Source organism: Leuciscus leuciscus (assembly GCF_965113295.1).
Source record: "Leuciscus leuciscus genome assembly, chromosome: 15".
NCBI lineage: Eukaryota > Metazoa > Chordata > Actinopteri > Cypriniformes > Leuciscidae > Leuciscus > Leuciscus leuciscus.
The window spans coordinates 41,798,969-41,818,792 of record NC_138739.1 but is presented as its reverse complement, the minus strand read 5'-3'; the positions used below and the strand labels follow the sequence as shown (position 1 = coordinate 41,818,792).

Here is a 19,824-nt window from a genome sequence, read left to right as displayed (position 1 = left end):
AACATTTGATCTCATTTAAAAATAGTAATAACATATTTCCTTGCACCTTGAATACATGCCTTTACACCACTGCATCCAACGCTTTACACCACTGCATCCCACGCTTTACACCACTGCATCCCACGCTTTACACCACTGCATCCCACGCTTTACACCACTGCATCCCACGCTTTACACCACTGCATCCCACGCTTTACACCACTGCATCCCACGCTTTACACCACTGCATCCCACGCTTTACACCACTGCATCCCACGCTTTACTCCACTGCATCCCACACTTTACAACACTGCATCCCACGCTTTACACCACTGCATCCCACGCTTTACACCACTGCATCCCACGCTTTACACCACTGCATCTGACGCTTTACACCACTGCAGCCCATGCTTTACACCACAGCATCTGACGCTTTACACCACTGCATCCCACACTTTACACCACTGCATCACAAGCTTGACACCACTGCATCACAAGCTTTACACCACTGCATCACACACTTTACACCACTGCATCCCACGCTTCACACCACTGCATCCCACGCTTCACACCACTGCATCTGATGCTTTACACCACTACCCCCCACGCTTTACACCACTGCATCTGATGCATTACACCACTGCATCCCACGCTTTACACCACAGCATCCCACGCTTCACACCACTGCATCCCACGCTTCACACCACTGCATCCCACGCTTCACACCACTGCATCCCACGCTTCACACCACTGCATCCCACGCTTCACACCACTGCATCCCACGCTTTACACCACACGCTTCACACCACTGCATCCCACGCTTCACACCACTGCATCTGATGCTTTACACCACTACCCCCCACGCTTCACACCACTGCATCTGATGCTTTACACCACTACCCCCCACGCTTTACACCACTGCATCTGATGCATTACACCACTGTATCACACGCTTTACACAACTGCATCCCACACTTTACACCACTGCATCCCACACTTTACACCACTGCATCCCACGCTTTACACCACTGCATCCCACGCTTCACACCACTGCATCCCACGCTTCACACCACTGCATCCCACGCTTCACACCACTGCATCCCACGCTTCACACCACTGCATCCCATGCTTTACACCTCTGCATCCCACGCTTCACACCACTGCATCCCACGCTTTACACCACTGCATCCCACGCTTCACACCACTGCATCCCACGCTTCACACCACTGCATCCCACGCTTCACACCACAGCATCCCACGCTTTACACCACTGCATCACACGCTTCACACCACTGCATCCCACACTTTACACCACTGCATCACACACTTTACACCACAACATCCCACGCTTCACACCACTGCATCTGATGCTTTACACCACTGCCCCCCACACTTTACACCACTGCATCTGATGCTTTACACCACTGCATCCCACGCTTTACACCACTGCATCACACGCTTCATACCATGTGACTGACTGCTTTACACTGATGCTTTACACACCCTGCCTGCATGGGAGATGGATTCTCTCAGGATTCTGGATTTCTGGGGTTTCTCCAGGTACCTTGGTCATCCCAGTAAGTGGGGAATGCCAAGTCGACCAGAATCTGCTTGCAGCAATCACCCTGTCCTTCCTCTCCTGTCACGTTCATGATCCTTTTCTGGCTTCTACCAAGAAACTAAGATCCAGAAGGAAGAGGGCAGTCCAGTCCACCACAGCTACCCCAGAGTCAGTCAAACCAACCGCCATCTTCTCCCAGGCATCCAGGTCAGTCCCAGTCACTTCAAAATCTGAGTCAATTTCTGTTATTCAAGAACCAGTCAAGTCAACCGCTGTCCTCTCTCAGACATTCAAGTCAGTTCCAGCCACCTCTGAGTCTGCTGACTTAACCTCTGTCTTCCCAGTAACTGCCAAGAGTATTCCTGTTACTTCAGAGTCTGCCAGGTCTGTTTCAGTCACTGCTGAATCGACGAAGGTCACTGCTATTCTGCCTGGGTTGTCTGAGTTATCTGTAGATACTACAGAGGCAGCCCAGCACACAGTATCAACCCATCGAAAGGGTTGTTTCGATTGCCGCAGAGGCCTTCTCTGAATGTCTTGCAAATCTTGTCAAGTCCCTAGAAATAATTCCTGCCAAACCTGTCATGACCACAGAATGTGAGGCTGCTGTGAGGGCGGTCCCCGAGCCCACTGCTGTGAGCGTTGCTCCAGCTCCAGAGAGCTTTATTCCAGAGAGTGCAGTCCCTGAGCACACAGCGCATCCCAGAAGGGCGCTCCCGAGTCTTTGGGGCGTGGCTACTGTAGCAGCCTGAGAGTTTGGGGTGTGGCTACTGTAGCAGCCTGAGAGTTTGGGGTGTGGCTACTGTAGCAGCCTGAGAGTTTGGGGCGTGGCTACTGTAGCAGCCTGAGAGTTTGGGGTGTGGCTACTGTAGCAGCCTGAGAGTAGGGGGTGTGGCCACTTTAGCAGGCTGAGAGTTTGGGGTGTGGCTACTGTAGGAGGCTGAGAGTTGGGGGCGTGGCTACTGCAGCAGGCTGAGAGTTTGGGGTGTGGCTACTGCAACAGACTGAGAGTTGGGGGGCGTGGCTGAGGGTATTTAGCTGCTTTGGAACCATGACTTAATTGTTAAATGGGAAAAGACATTCAGCTTTGGTTACAGGGATGAAACGCAAACTTCACTGCATTTAGACCTTCAAAGATTGAACAGGTCATGAACACATCAAAGCAAACAGAGCGCTACAATGGATACCATTATATATGAGCAAGATGCATGCATTTGCTCTAGGCAGAGTGTTGGCTACTCATTTACTTACTCATGACACACAGCAACGAAGCTAAAAGTGTTCCTAAAATGTTGGACTTTTAATTGAAAGCAGCCTACGTCTACCTGTTTTTTTTACAAGCACCTGTAAGCCTTTACAAGCTCCTGTAAGAGCTGTATGTGTGATGTCTGAGTTGGGGGAGGCATGCGAAAGATGCATTTGCAAAGTTGTTTGAAAATTCTGTAATTCCACTAGGTGCCACTAGTGTTGCAGGGCGGTTACAGCAACTTGACATTTATGGTCATCAGAATAAATTAATAATACATAAACTGAAAACATGTTTATTGTAGAAAAGGTATATTCATGTCATTGTCTGTATGAAAATGATTTGTAATGCATTTTGAGTACATTCATAACGTGTACCTCAGAGGAGTGTGCCGTTCACATGAGGAGTGTGGATGGTTTTGGCCACTGACGGTCCATGTCCTGCTTCAGACTGAACCTGCACCTCAACTCTGTACACACTCTCTGGCTGGAGCGCGTCTACAGTGAGCGACAGCTGATCCTGAAGGACAAAACATTCACAGAACATGTGCAAAAAAGCGTAAGATGTATTGACAGCATTTTCCATTTCAACTTGACTATCAGCATTTAAATTGCCATTACAGTAATGAGAAAGTATTTTAACATTATTTAAAAATCCACCAAATGGTCGATAAAGCAGTCAGAATTTATTTTGTGCTCTGCTTAGAATCATACATCTTATTATTAGTTCTTACCAATCAGCAAAGTGACTCACCGGAGGAAGGATGTGTGTTTGGGAGATCAGTGTGCCATTAGTGCTGCTGCTGGACACTTTGACCCAGGAGAAGTGGAATCCAGTGATGGGCGTCTGGCCTGCGCTCTCTGGCGACACCTGCCAGCTGAAAACTGCCTGCACAGAGCCATTCACCGGCTGGAACAAAGCTGAGAGCTTCTCAGGACGCTGCAGGGCTTTTTTAAACTGAGGATGGCGCTCTAGGACAAGAGATTGTACTGGAATGAATGATAGAGGATATCAATTCTGTCATAACATTTGAAAAAATCCTGGGTGAACCACAGAAAGGCTGCCTCACTTACATTTCACTACAAAATCAAAGACAAAAACAAATAATTTACATAAATACATTTTTTAGCCTGATATTAATTGTATACTATTTTATTATATAATTTGATAATATTGTATGCTATGGTATCCGTTAGTGTTGCTCTAAATCTCTATGGCTGCCCATTGAACCGCTTGCAGGAAAGTTATGAAATTTGGCACACAGATGGAAGACAGTCTCAACATTTTCTAGAGCAAATTTGGAGTCTCTAACTCAAACCCTCTAGCGCCACCAACTGTCAGAATTTGCACTCATGTTTATGCTACTAACTTTTGAACCATATGGGCTAGATACACAAAAATTTCCTCTGATTCCTTGTCATCGGACGGTTCGAAATTTTTCTGCCATTTAGAATTTTCCAGAAAACTACTTTTTCTAACTCCTCCTAGACTATTGCTTCGATTTATACACACACAAAACAGATCTTCAAACCATGCAGACAAAAAGTGATGGAATTTTATGTTGATTTTGTCAAACAGTTCTCAAAAAATGCACGAACGAATTTGACAAAGAGCATGCCAAAATAGACATGAGGCTAAATCTCTGCAATGCTTTAGCGCATTCAAACCAAACTTGGTGTGTGTTATGACAACCATGACCAGAGGTTACTTGCACAGTTTTGGCACAGTGTCACCTAGTGGTAAAGAGATTTTTATTTTTGCTTGTATAGTTTGACCAAAAGTCCTGCAATTTTCAATTGAGGCCTGCTATATTTTATGAACACATTGGAGTATCGTTACAAAACTTGGTATGTGTCTTCGGCATGATGCCTTTAAGGTATTAAAAGTTTGAGGTTTATCAAAATTATAATGAAAATTCAAATAATGCTAAAAGCTTTTGATTTATTTTGCCTATTTTATTGTCTAAGTAGTCATACAGAGAACAATGATACTAATTTTTCCACAGTCAATCGAACTCGCTGTCCACCATTTTGAATTTCCTTGAAAACCAAATATTGTAAAAAATGGATTTCATATTGATATACCAAACCGGTATCGTTTAACGCATCATCAAATTTGATGGCTAAAACAGATCTACAGCAGCATCTCTGCAAAGCTTTGACATATTGACACCAAACTGACCACACCCCATCAATTTGGACACAGCGCCACCTACTGGTTGAAAGTGACAAGCAATTAAATCATATTACTAGTGATTATATCTAAGATTTTTCCAGTCATTTGACTAAAATCATCTAAAATGTCCAATTACTCATTGACTACGTTTACATGCAGCCAATAACCCGTTCAAAACCGGGATATTAGCAATAACCCGGTCGCGCACGGCCATGTAAACACCGGCAAAAACCCGGATATGCTCATATCCCGGTTTTTAAAAACCCGGATATTATCCCTGGGGTACCCCTTTTCTAACCCGAATATTTGGTCATGTAAACGCGTATCGGCATATCCCCATCAAAAGGAACATTGATTTGTGTTCTGCGCATGTTCTATTCGCAAGGAATCTTGGTCTTTTGAGTAGAGACGGCGCATACAAAAACCCGCGTGCAGTATACCAGAAGTAAACAAGAAGTATAGGTAAACATGGCGAGACGCAGCACAGCACCACACTTTTGGAGCGAGGAGGAAATCGCAAACAAAGGCGATCGCTATCTGCCCCGACTATTCATTATCCGCGTGCTGCTGCTGTTGTTGTTGCCTTTGGATACAGGAAGAAGAATCGGAAATGACGCACATTGCGTCTTAACATTGTCCGTACGTCCAGACGCAAACCGTGCGTCGCCGTTTACATCGGGATATTGCCAATTGATTACAAATTCCATGTATACAGGAGTAACTCTCTCTACTCACGCATGTAAACGGGTTATTCCGAATGTTTCAGAAACCCAAATAGTGACCTTAACCCGACCATAACCCGATATTTGACAGCATGTAAACGTAGTCACTGTTGCAGTTGGTCTGATGCTCCCAGCCATGCTTGCATAACTCATCATGCCTTTTTTGTGCTTGGCCCCTTAATTGATGCATGCAGCTATATTTTTTAATTATAATTGTTGTTGTTAAAATTATTGTTGTACTTAAATCACTACTGAGATTAGAATTACAAGCAAATTCAAAAGAACAAAAATCCAGAAACATTACAGTAATGAGAGTGAGACTTATTTATATATTCATTTTGCATTGCATTAATGAAAACTAGGCTTAACAATTGTGAAAATAACGCCACAATGTAAACAAACCCTAACGGTGTCCTTTTTTTTCTTTTGATTTTAGGGTGAAATGTGAGAGTGACTAATTTGGTGTTGTCTCTGATACAGATAACAATAAATCTCTGTGAATGCTCTTGCAGTCGATATCATCTTACCATCTCTGGCACAGGCAGTCATTTTTTTCCGTCTGCCCATCAGCGATAAGCAAAGTGGGGTGGTAACAGAGGTCATGACCTCTGACCTCTGCTCTTGTTCAGTAATGGGCTTCACTGCCACACGGTACTTACAGGCAAAAAACAGGCCAGTAATCACAAAATGTGTTCCCTGAAGAGCAGAAAATAGCACAGTTATTACTCAATATAACAGTATATTGTCTGTGGAAATGACCTCAGAATGAAAATGAAAAAGTAAATGAAAAACACATTTAAGTAACTGCATCCTGCTCCACTAAAATGAATCAGATAACTGGTTCACCCATCCGTATCATAATGATATCCCACTAAGACACCGTCACACATTTCTATTGTGTCCAGTGCCAGTGATGACAGATCGTGTGTGGAAACACAGCGCTCTCGGGCAGTCGTGCCATTATCTGTTACACTATTCAGCTGCATTAACTTCAGGGAACAAAGAAATCAGATGTACGAATAAAGCGCAGTAATAATAAATTCAAGGGTCACGCCAAGGTTTGATAGTGAGATCATCTTTTAGTATTAGTATCGGAAATGTAAGACGATATAACGGTTCTGGGGCATTAGAGGGATTGTTCACCACAAAATCAACATTATTTAATCTCTTATTCACCTTCAAAAAAACCTTTTTATCTGTGGAACACAAAAGGAACAATTTTACATTTTTAGGGTATCAAGCCACTTGCCATAAAAACCCAACAATAAGTCAAACTTTTGAGCTGTTGAATGGTAAAAACATTGAAAGCCAATCAGAATCCGTCCTGCTTTAAAGAGCTTAAGACTTTAAAGAGGCAGACCAGTGCGCTGGTGTGGACGTTAATATAGTTATCGTTATAATTATTGTTCTTGTTGTGATCGGGCCTTTACTCAAGTACTTGATTTGTGTACTTCGTCCACCACTGGATGCTCACATGTACAGAGGTTAGCCAATCATTAACACAGTTACACTGTCACACCATGGGGAAATATCCACATTTTACTTGAACTTAAAAAATAAGAAGAAAATGACTTCTTGGAAAAGAAAGTAGGTGACACTCGATGAGACACACCTGAACTGTGGCTGTCTTCTCGCCTTTCGTCACGTTATTGGCGCAAACCTCAGGATACCATCTCACAACATATGAACTGGAATCCTTCTGGCTTTCTGCAAAAGTAAACAAGACCGAAATGTTGTAGATTGCGTTTTTCCATTTCTGAGGTTCTGCCTCCTCCACATATTTTCAGGGATCATCTACATTTTGCTCCCGGCTTCCTGTTTCCGTACGCAAGCAACATGACATCTTTCTCCAAACCCGCGTCAGGTCGCCATCCCCCTTCATCTGTTTTTGATTTCACACTCGTACCGGCATTATTAAATCACTCTTCATGCCTCTCTTTCCAGGAGATAACAGTAAATCAGCACCCTGTATTTATGGGCGCTTGTGGTCTGACTGGAATCTTGCCTTTGAAGGCCGTCGTCGCCAAATGTGTATTTTTGGAGCACAGTTACTAAGCAGATTGTGAATAATCTGTTGGAAAGAGTCTAGAGAGGACATCCCTGCGAGATTGTCTTTTTATGCAGGATAGATAATATTTTTCTTTGGTAACATTCTTCCATAAATCATCAGTCATGCTGTTGCTTTGGCAGTGACTTGTTTAAGGACACACATGGATTCGATGGATTGTCAACAAACAGATAGGCTTTGTGTGACCGGTGTGAAGTCATGTGAGAGGGTTTTTTGCTGGGAGACAATTTTTGCGTAGAAGTAAACTTTGAATGACCTCAGTCACATTACCTTGGTCTATAGAAAGAAGCTCACTTGCCTTGGATCCGGCTCTTCCAGAAGACCTTGACCTGCAGCTGGTGTTCGTGATAATGAGGGGCGGCCGCTTCTAGCCTCAGGATACTGGGAGAGGACTGGGATATTGGAAGCTCATTGGAGAACTCTCCTGAAAGATGGCCATTCCCATAGGAGGATGCTAGAATGAGACCGGAGATTCAGTTACATCTGACAATAGTCTTTATTGTTTGAATGAACACATTTTCTAAATGTAATCTTCAGGTACAGCATCTGTGGCATGGAAGTGACCAACAACAACTTAGTAGGAATTGTCTCACTTGCCTAATGGTTGGATAATTTAACTTTTACAACAAATTTTGTAGCACTGCCTTTCATTTATGCTGATTTACATAAATAAAACCATTGTATTACAATAATTGTCTACATTTTAAACACCATTAAAATCTTAAAGAGGAGCTTTTATGCCCTTTTACAAAGTCGGCTCTACTAGAACAGGCTTTCCTGCTTGAATGTTTATTATTTGTCTCCATTTATACTCCATTGTTGCAGCTCCTCTCTTCCCAGTCTGTCAGTAACGCTCTGGAGTGCGTTTCCCAAAAGCATCGTTAGCCAACTATGGTCGCAAGTTCTGTCGTTATCAGTATAGTTCAATGAGTCTGTGTTTCCTGAAGCCATAGTTCCAATGAACATTGGGAAACAGCATCGCAGAGTTGTGTTGTTGGAACGACAGCTCTCGACCTGTGGTTAAAATCATGGTTTCTTGTTTGCATGACATGTGGACTCAATAAATCCTCATCTTGAGCAAAATAAGCAAGCTGACATTCAGTACAATATATATCTTTTATTTCAAATTGATAAGATTTACCATTATAGATTAAACAATACAGTTCTTTACTACTATACTTACTATAGTCATGTCCTTTAACAAAATATCCGGTTACACTTTATTTTAAGGTGACAGAGTTACATTGTACTTACTCAAATAAGAACTGAGTAATATTAATTAACTGCATGTACTTACTATAAAGTAACGGTTACGGTTAGGGTTTGGTTTAGGGTTAGATATTTGTAATTTTGCCTTATTTACTGTTATTACTATGTACATGTAGTAATGCGTAACTACATCACCTTAAAATAAAGTGTTACCAAAAATCAAGCGTAGCGTCAGTTCTGGCAGGTCACGTTAGTCAAGCTCGCATCAGTGACTCTCAGCTGATCCACGTCTACCTATAGGAATACGACACCTATCACTGTATTCATATATAAGCTCCTTCAGGATTATCAGCAGCTATCACGTTTCTCAGGAGCGAATTACCCTCCTCCCTCCCCAGCTCCTCCTGTCGTCAGTCAGGATCTGGCTTTCTGATTCCCCTTGAATCAGAATAAATTCTCGAATTATGTTGTACTTTAAAATCTTGAATTAATGATATCTGCAACACATTAATGTTGGTTCTGTTCTGTTTACCCTAAGAGGGGTTATTGCTCTTATCCATGCTAGGCCTTATGGATGTTCTCGCCCAGAACAGAACCATACCGCCAATCCAAACTGTATGCTAACTGCCAATCGTATTTGACGATAGTGGTCATGACAGACATCCTTTTAACTTGCCCTATAGACTTCCTACTATAAATGTTTAAATTCAATAATTGGCTTTGGTAATCAACAGCATAACATCAAAACAACACAGAATGATCCTTCAAATACATCTTAAAGCAAATCTTATAACAGCATTGTTGCATTTCATCCCACTTGAGAAAGATAGACTGGAATAGACTGGAACTTGAAGTGTGACTTCCAACTTGACAACTCAAAGGCAAACATTTTCAACCACAATTCACTGAGGTGTATGAAGTCATGTGAACATGGACATAAACATTCACTTTTAAGCCAATAAAATGTAGAAATGAATCAAAGTTTCTACATTTAGCCAATGTTGATCAAATTTGATCTTCACTTGAGAGGTTGCTTTCAAAGCTCAGGAGAGGTCTCATAATTAAGGTCTCATAATTAAGTTTCATTCAAGTATCAGCTTTGTCACAGATGTTTTTCATAAAATAAACAGACAAATGAAAACAATTGTTGTACATGAGAAATGAGCTGAAATGAGCTGAGAAATTTCTGAGTTCATATTGAAATCTAAAACTTCTGATCCTGGCAAATACGAGCAGTTTGAGATGGTGAAATATTTTCTGAAACTCTAGAGGACATTATTAGGATCTTTTTCTCAGGAGAAACATCTGAGAAGAAGTTAAGCAAAGGTCTCCATTCTATAAGAAACATCGGAGACATTAAAGAGACTGCAATTGTGAAAACTCAATTGTATGGGTTCAAGGGTCATCTTACGATATCAAGTAGGAATATCCCACATCTATGGGACTTTCTAATAAAATGCAACATATGATTGCACTGAATAAGGAGATAAGATTTCCTATAATAAAATGACAAAAATCAGGCACTGACGTTTTAAATTAGATTCGTTTCTTTTTCAATGACAATTCTTCCTTGTTCATAAACTGTGACTAATGAAATCTTGGGTTCAGCATTAGGCAGTCTGCAATACATTACTGTAAGGCAATATGGAGCTATTTTATAACTGATGTGGTGTTTCAGAGACCTCAAGAGAAATAACTGAGGGCTGATAAAACCAGAAGGGAAAATATTAAAGACAGAAGAAAGTGGAAAAATGACTGGAAAGCAAAGAAAAAGATATTTCATTTTTTAGAAAAATGGATTATGTCTTTGAATATTGTAGCATGTCAGTTTGTGCTCTAGTAAAACAACTTAACAGAGGCAAACTAAAACTATCATATCTCTTGACTTTGTGTCTGTAATTAGCAGAATTACTGAAAGATTTATTAAACACAGCAGTGGAGGTGAGGAACTTGTGTGGGGTTGAGGCTAAACCCTCTCCTGCTGAGCCACGGTCCTGCTGGACTCAGATAAGCTCTGGGTGCTGATACAGGGCTGAAATGTGCTGCCTTTGGGAAAGGTTAACCTCATGTACTCATGTGCCAAAATCTAAGTCACCGTAAGAGGACAACATTTCTGACAAAACACTCTCCTCGCCAAAGAAGGTTTTCTGTGTTTTTAATGGCTCTGCTGTGCTGCAATTATCAACGGCACCACTGATTCATGGTAAAAGGAGGGGGCCAGAATCAAGCCTTTTAAATAGAGCAAATATTTTATTTCTGACACCCCTTCATTTACACCCTTTTCAATTCATACTTGGTAAAACTGATTGAATATCAAAATTGGCTCTCAATCTGAAAACTGTTTATTATGAAGTTTGATAATTGGAACTTTCCAAACGTTCATATAAATCTAAAAGTATGCAGAAGTCAAAGCAGATCTTACTGGTGGATGAGGCGGTGATGAAGAAGAGGTGAGCTCGGCTGCTCTTCAGTCGGTTCTGACCCCAGTATGAGACGGCCTGAATCTGTGCTGTGTAGTGTGTGCTGGGCTGTAGACCATGAAGCTCCATCTCCTTTACATCCTACAGGCCATAAAAACAAGACATTAGCATTTATTTAGGGTGAGCACTAAAGACGCGGTCATATTTAGAGTTGTTGGGTGAATTTTTCACAGGGCGAAATCCAGGCATTTCAATAGGAATCCACACAAATGTGAGAGTTTTCCCAATGCAGATTTTGCCACAGGTTGAAGTTAGTTGCACGGACTGACGGAGTCTCCACGCTGACCAACAGAAAGCTACTTGGTTTAAAATAAGGATGCACGATATATCGGCCACTACATCTGTATCAGCCGATTTATGTTCATTTTTAATGTTATCGTTATCGGCCCAATAAGAATATTTGGCCGATATATTAAAGCCGATAAATAATGTATTATTTCCTTCAGCTGAGACCCTTCAGATGCGCACTGTTCAACATGATGGTTTTGAATTGCTTGAAATATGATTGGAATCACTTCAAAAAAGGAAAATATGGTTAAGTGCAACATGTGCAACACAAGTCTGTCATATAGACGAGAACATCATTATAATTGTGTGCTTAAGACATGGATTTTAATGGTCAGACTTTACAAATGAGAGATTACAAATTTTGTTTTTGTAATCAGGCTCTCAAAAATTATATAAAAAATTGGGTTTAGATTTATCGGCCAATATATCGGTTATCGGCTTTCAAATATAAAGATTTATCAGTTATCGGCCATAATTTTCATATCGGTGCATCCCTAGTGTAAAAGTGGCACCACACCAGACAGGCACTTGTTTAAATCTGCAAAATTATTTCTCCTACATCTTTTTAATGACATATATCCCTCTCTAATTATAGTTTGTTCAGTTGAAATAAGAATTTTAATGGTAATAGCGTGCAATGTATGCATGTTAGACCCTATAGCATTGCTCTTCAACTGTCCGGCAGACTTTAGTACCAATGTTGCCTGGTCCAAACCGGAGTTCAATTGCCCCCCCATCCCCACCGCTCCCGCTGGATTTTGTACAAATTATATTATTTGGGTCCTAGCCGTGATGACTTTGCATCATAAAAAAGCCGCAGCTGTTTACCCCAGTTGTCTGGAAATGATGATGCAGGAGAAGGCCGCAAAATAAATAATGTTGCTCATCTCACTTTTTATATTTTACACTTTTGTCTATCTGCCACCAATGTACTGCAAATGTTCTAAAGAATGCGGGAGTCCATTTCTGCTGAAGGCGATATTCTCTCTGCTTGCAGTTTGTCAGTCACACTTGTCAGGAAAGTGAGTGAGAACACACACAAACACACATTGTTATCGAATCACACATAACAAATTATTAATTCATCGCTATCTTTAAGTCATGTCACAAAAACTTTTAAGCTGGTGGTTATCAAACCTCTTCATCAAGAAACTATTGCTTAATCCAGGAGAATTAGTTAATTACAGACTTATCTCAAATCTCCAACTCATGTTTCAGAACATTCCAGAATAAACATTCCCAAATAAATAATAAGTAGTAAGTGTGCTCCCCGCATTTTTGTTTTTAAATTTCAGGATTTAGGCCCTACACAGTACAGAGACTGCACCTATAACAGTTACAAATTAAATGCTTTATCTTCCTGCACATGCATCTTAATTCTAGTACCATTGGATCTTAGTGCTGCCTTTGACACTGTAGATCATGGCATTCTCTTGGATAGGCTTTAGAATTTGGTTTGCATTAGCAAACTGGAATTGGCATGATTTAAGTCATGTTTATTTGACTGTTATCACTTTGTTTAAGTTAATGAAGAAATGTTATATCAATCACAAGTTAAATATGGAGTGCCACAGGGCTCAGTGTTAGGTCCTCTGCTTTTCTCCTTCTTTATGCTCCCTTTTGGAGATATTATCAGTAAACATGGAATTAGGTTTCATTGTTATGTCAGTGATACTCAGCTCATGTGAAAAAGCTTTGTATTTTGTTGTGTTCCAAAGTTCGAATTAGTGAACTCTGACATGCAAATTCATATCACATGAAAACGTGGGGAACAGTATATTGATACGTCACAGCGTGACGTAAATTTTTTATTGAATTAAAAGAACACAAACTTACATAAAAGTGGAGTAGCACTCTATTGTTTAGTCACATTTCCAGAACAGCAGAACAGTTGCAGAACAGCATTCTTCCACCATATAAATATTTATAAGTTATGGCATATGCTTTTGAATTCTAAAGCTGAAAAGCTATTTCATGCATTCATGACCTCAAGACTAGATTACTGTAATGCACTCTGGGTGGGTTTCCAGCAGGGTTATTAAATACACTTCAGGTAGTTACGCTTGCAGCAGCTAGAGTGCTTACTAAAACAAAGAAATATCATATCAGTCAATTTTACTGTCACAACATTCATACACATTTAAAAATTCTGCTAGTTACTTAGAAAGTTTTGAATGGTCCGGCTCCTTAGTACCTAACTGAGCTCAAATCACACTATAGTCCATCATGTTCATTCTGGTCATTTAATAACACCAAGAATATAAAAATGATCTGCAGGAGGTAGATCTATTTCATATTTGGCACTGAATCTCTATAATAGCCTTCCCAGCATTGTTCAGGATTCAGAGACACTCTGTCAGGTTAAGTCTAGACTACAGACCCATCTCTTTACCCAAGTGTACACCTAATTTATCACCTAAACACATGATTATGTTGCATTAGTTAGGTCAACCAGATTTGAAAAAGTCTATGCCATCAACATCCTAGGAGGGACTTTACCAACAACACAGGACACTCCATCTACCTGAACCTCAGCAGACAATATGGGACAGACCTTATAACTTATTATGTTTTGTTTTTTGTTCATTGATTTCAGCTTTCTACTTTCTTTATTCTTATTAGGCTGCATAGATTAGGTCAGTCAGAACCGGGGACACTTCTTGTGTACTCGTTACATCATAAGAAGAATGGCATCAACGCTAATATTAGTCTTTCTGTATATTCCGAGGTTTACTGAAGTCAGCCGGATCAGGGCCATATCCAGATCAGATGGTGGACCTGCGCCTGGACCCATCCACAACGCATCCCTGAAGTGCCAGCCTCATCAGCCCTGTGAAGGCCTCATCGACACGACAGCCATCGGCACTGATCCTCAACAAACTCGTCTCCATACCGGCGTGACTCCGACTTCCAACCAGATGAACTGGATAATATTCTGAATGTTCTGATCCAATCTCACTTCTGACCTGTAATGCTCCTGGATCATAATCATACACTGTTCACTCGTTGGCCAGAGGAGAACTGGCCCCCCGACTGAGTCTTCCAAGGTTTTTTTCTCCATTCTGTCAACTTGATGGAGTTTTGGTTCCTTGGCTTTTGGCTTGCTTAGTTGGGGCCATTTAATATTCAACAATATTATTGATCTGCCTTACTTAAGGTGGACGATGACGCAATTTTCTCCTAGAAACAAACTTTGTTGTATTATTTTCATGTTATCACTGTGAGCTGCTTTGATACAATCTGTATTGTAAAAAGCGCTATATAAATAAAGGTGACTTGACTTGACTTTCACAGAACAACCTGCTGAATGACAACCAATTTGGCTTCAAAAGCTGACATTCAGGGACTGTCCTGCTGTCCGTCTGTGAAACTGTGACTGAGAGTTGCCTCCAGATCATCTGTCCTTGCTGTCTTTGACAATGTAAATCACTAAATCCTTCTGTCCATGCTTTCTAAATCCTGCTCATTACAAACACTGCACTTTGCTGGCTTACGTCCTTCAAGATTTTAAGGAATCGCCAGCAAACCACACCAACTAACCATTGGAGTGCCTCAAGGTTCAGTCCTTGGCCCCCTACACTTCTCCATTTGCGGCATATCTCTTGTATCTCTTGCTGCTATTTCAGACATCTTGGGCTATATAAATCTATGCTGACATAATTCAATCATGAGGAGATTCCTTGCCAGCCCAACAACAAATTCACGGTACAGATGGACTCAATATCACTAAAATCAGCCAGGTTAGTCAAGAACCCAGGGTTAGTGTTTGATGACCCACTATACTTGACAACTTGAATACTCCTTTCACTTAGTGCAAATAAGCATCTGAAGATAATCCAGAACACTGCAATGTGCAACATTACACCTCTTTCACTCCACTATTTTAGCCCTCTGGCTACCTGTAGCTGCCTGCATCAAATACAAGTCTCCGACAGTGACGTTCCGTCCATCCTCTGCCATCAGTGCATGGTAGTAGCATTACTTTGATGTACAAAGTTGCTTACTCGAACCATCATACTGTATGTTCTTCTGTGGTGGAACACGTTTCCAGCCTCCATCCAACCTGCTCACTCGTGACCATCACAGTGAGATCTCTATGTTTATTCAAAAACATGTGTGGCCCAGCTGGCCTCCTCAGTGCAGGATTCATGTTTAAGAACTGGTCACCATACCTCAGTTTCATTTTGGGTTTTTTGACTGGCATCTCCATCACAGAGAACATGTACAATAATGTGAGATATATTTTGCAATAAAGAGCAACCTTGCTAAGCCATTAAAAATGTAAAATGATTTTGTGCAGGAAGTCACATTGAATAAGTCATCATGCTATCTTCATCTATAACTGTAATCTGTCAAATAAAGAGTACAAATGGAGTAGTTTCTGTGCATATGAGAGACAAATAGTGCTATTAAATGAGCCATACTTTTGTCATTCATACATTCTAAAATAACAGACATATAGGGCCACTGTGCATTTAGTTTCAACTAAGTTGTGTTTTTTGGACTTAACAGATTCTTAATTCCAGGCAGTTTGAAAATGATCTGATATTTGCTATTACTCTCAATAACTCTTAAACGCTTGCAGAAATACATTCTGAGAACAAAAATCTGTCAGCTGAAATAGGTCTTTATAGGCTACTGTTCAATAAAATAGATTGCTTTCTCAGACATAGAGGTTATTGCATTGTAAAAACAAATTACCTAATCAAAACCATTTGAGAGCTGTGGCTTTCAGGAGAGCGCTTGGACTACAATAAAATATGCTGATCACTAGGCCAGCTGCGTCTTTGTTTTGCGGTCGTTGTGGGGAACCGACTTCACTGGCTCTAGCACTTTACTACATCACAGGTGGGGCACATGAGTCCAACACCTGCGAGGCTGACCAGTGAAAACACACGTTTAAATCCTTAAACTCAGTTGCAGATTTAGCACTTCCTGGGTCTGACATTCCAAGACTGAAACCAAGAAAAACAACTTGGGGAAATCTCTCCCCTCTCTGAGGGTTCAGGTTCAACTTTATGAGGGAAAGGTAAGAATTGTGCTCTAACCTCGACAGCCTCAACAAGATTTGGCCTCTATCCACAGCCTTGGTCTGGCTTAATTTTCTTATTCATTCTTCTGAAATGAACTTTCCACATATTTAAACACTGAACGCAACCCCCTACAGGTTCACAATTTAGCAGAGATATAAAAGTATGCACAGTATTTGAGCGAATATGCCAGCAGAGGGGTGAGACAAAGGGCTGAGCTCAGGAGGGCTTACCCCATCTGTGACCCGTCCGGCCCGGCTCTGGCTGTGTGCGGGTGTTCCTCGAGGGATCCAGGTCACCTTGTAGTGGTGGACCCTCAGGTCGCTCTCGCTGGGGGCCTCCCACAGCACCAGGACACTCACCGTGCCGTCGGGGCGAACCGTCTGGTTCCCTGCTCTGGCATTCTGTGGGGTCTCTGGGGGAAACGGATCTGAAACAGAGAAGGGAAGGTGCTTCGGTCAAACCACTGCTTTTCATCACACTCTTGTCAGTTTGTTTGTGTTCAGTGTTCACCCAACATGACCTGGAGAGAACCACATTGAACCACAAGAAACATCAGACAGGAGAATAACTTCAGCAGGACAAACAATTGATGAGCAACTTTATTGCTCATGTTACATTTTCAGGGATGTGATTTTTCCATGTTTACATGGATTTTTTATGCTTATGATCCAGTAAATTGCAGCTCCACACACGTTGAAATCGCCCCCTTCGTCCGTTTGAGACGCCGAGAGAAGCCTGGCTGCTTGATATTGTTCCAGGTTAGAAAAACAGTCCGTGGTGAAATGGGCAGAGCAAACTAACAACTTCGAATTAAACTGTAGCGGTATCCGATTATAGATAGATAGATTAGAGATAGATCTGCCATTTTCCCTATGATCCTTCACCTGCAGAACTTCTGATGATTCGGCTGCGCAGTTTCGCCTGGCCTTGAACATGGGCTGGCATATGCAAATTTTTGGAGGCGTACATATTAATGATCCCGACTGTTGCGTCACAGTTGGTGTTATGTGGAGATTCGCCTGTTTTTCAGGGGTGTTTTTCAAAAACGAGATTTAAATAAGAAAGAGAAAACTATGGTGTTTGAGACTCACTTTATGTCATGTCCATGTACTGAACTCTTGTTATTTAACTATGCCAAGATAAATTCAATTTCACATTCTAGGGCACCTTTAAGCGAGCTGGCATTCTTTTTTTGGGATATCTGTTTTTTTGTGTTGATTTTTCATGGATAGGACCACATACAAAGGTTTCTTCACAGTAAACTCAGGTCCAGGCCACTGATCCTTGTAATAAAATTGCAATCAAAACAAATTACCTAAAATTAATAAATTAATAAATTAATAAAAATAGATACATAAAAACAAAACACAGATCCAGACAGCAATATGAGAAACTTTGGATACATATAATAACACACAGATCAGAGGTTTTACAAGTCCAGATTGTACCCCAAACTCTTCTATCGTGAAGCTTTCCAGTCAGTTCGTCTGCAGCGGAGAGCTGGCATTCTTGAAATAAGAAAAGATCAAACAATTGTTGTCTAGTGTTTCTTGGCTCCATGTGGAGTGTTTTCATAAGCCACTGTAGTGCTCAGCAGGGATAAAGGAGTGTGTGTGAGTGTATTCTTGTTTAACCTACATTGTGAGATCCAAATATCAACACAAAGATAGTAAAACCTGACATTTTTTAAATTGAGAGGACATTTGTTCGGGCCCCTCTAGGAAAACTGCTTATAAAACATCTGATATTTTTGTGTGGAAAATGTAAAAAGGCAGAACGTTTTCTGCAAGGGTTGTGTTTAGAGGTAGGGTTAGGCCTTAGATTATAAAAAAAAACATTACGCCTGTGAACCGCCTCTCGGTTCCTATAGAGGTGAGATGTTTCTGTTGATGTGGCACAGAGAGGCGTTCCAGACACGAGTCGAGAAGTGAGCGTGTGTAAGTGTGCTAATGATGGATGTCCACTGCCACTGCTGGAGGACACACACATGACCGCCGCCAGTGATGCGCGAATAATCCAGACAGAACAAGAGTGTAGACATAACATTCAGTCTGCGCCTCATTTCACTGTAAGCACACCCCACCATAACCTTAAAAACAGTTATGACTATAGACGCAGAAACATCCACTCATGATCATGTAAGCTTGTTAATCATTTAAATCTGAATGCCTCGGCCTCGCTACAATCTCTCGTGAATAAGAAGTACTCTTTAGCATACTTTTAAATATAATTACACATTTGTAATGATGAACTTGCAATTTAGCACATCTAAAATATATTAACTCCAAAAGCAGTATCGAGAAACACACTACAGATAAAATAGTTAAAAACAGTTAAAAAAGGACTTATAACATGCATGTTAGTCAAAACATCAAAATAAGTGTGCTTCTTTAAAGCATGACAAAATATTATTAATCATGAATATTTCAAATGTATTTTAAAGTAAAACATTCAGTTTGACATTATTACAAAGTGCATTTGTTAAAAAGTGAACTTAAGTGTTTAAAGAAACAGTCGTGAAAGTGTACTCTCTTTAAGTATATTTAAGAGGCTTTATGTTTCATTCAAGGGTTAGTTCACACAAAAATGAAAATTCTGTCATTATTTCCTCACTCTCAAGTCGTTCCAATCCTGACTGAGTTTCGTTCATCTTCAGGAACACAAATGAAGATCTTTTTAATGAAATCTGAGAGCTTTCTGTCCCTCCATTGACAGTCTAAGCAACTACCACTTTCAAGCTCCAGAAAGGCAGTAAAGACATCATTAAAGTCATCCATGTGTTGGTTTAACCTCAGTTTTATGAAGGGACGAGTGCTTCATTTGTGCAAAAAAACAAACATAATTTACCACTTTATTTACAAAACAATAATCTCCAAAGCGCGTTCACGAGAGCATCATGACGCATGCGTGTAGTGTTGACTCGAGAGCAGGCGTTGTTGTGTGAACACGTTTAAGATTAATATTTTGTAAATACAATGGTAAATTATGTTTACTGAGGGACAGACAGCTCTCAGATTTCATCAAAAAGATCTTCGTTTGAGTTTCGAGGTAATAAATAATGAC

At 40.9% G+C, this 19,824-nt stretch overlaps 1 protein-coding gene across 2 annotated transcripts in view; it reads right to left on the bottom strand.

Annotated features, from left to right (window-relative positions):
* Positions 1–19,824, bottom strand: part of anos1b (anosmin 1b) — an 80,514-nt gene that overhangs the window by 1,211 nt on the left and 59,479 nt on the right. For both annotated transcript variants that reach the window (XM_082139727.1, XM_082139726.1), the window contains exons 7-13: positions 16,992–17,188; positions 11,383–11,521; positions 8,046–8,205; positions 7,296–7,386; positions 6,211–6,379; positions 3,540–3,757; positions 3,164–3,305 (exon numbers count right to left, since the gene is read on the bottom strand). In XM_082139727.1, the coding sequence (XP_081995853.1) occupies positions 3,165–3,305; positions 3,540–3,757; positions 6,211–6,379; positions 7,296–7,386; positions 8,046–8,205; positions 11,383–11,521; positions 16,992–17,188 (1,115 nt within the window). In that variant the 3' untranslated portion in view covers position 3,164. The remainder of the gene's footprint in view (positions 1–3,163; positions 3,306–3,539; positions 3,758–6,210; positions 6,380–7,295; positions 7,387–8,045; positions 8,206–11,382; positions 11,522–16,991; positions 17,189–19,824) is intronic.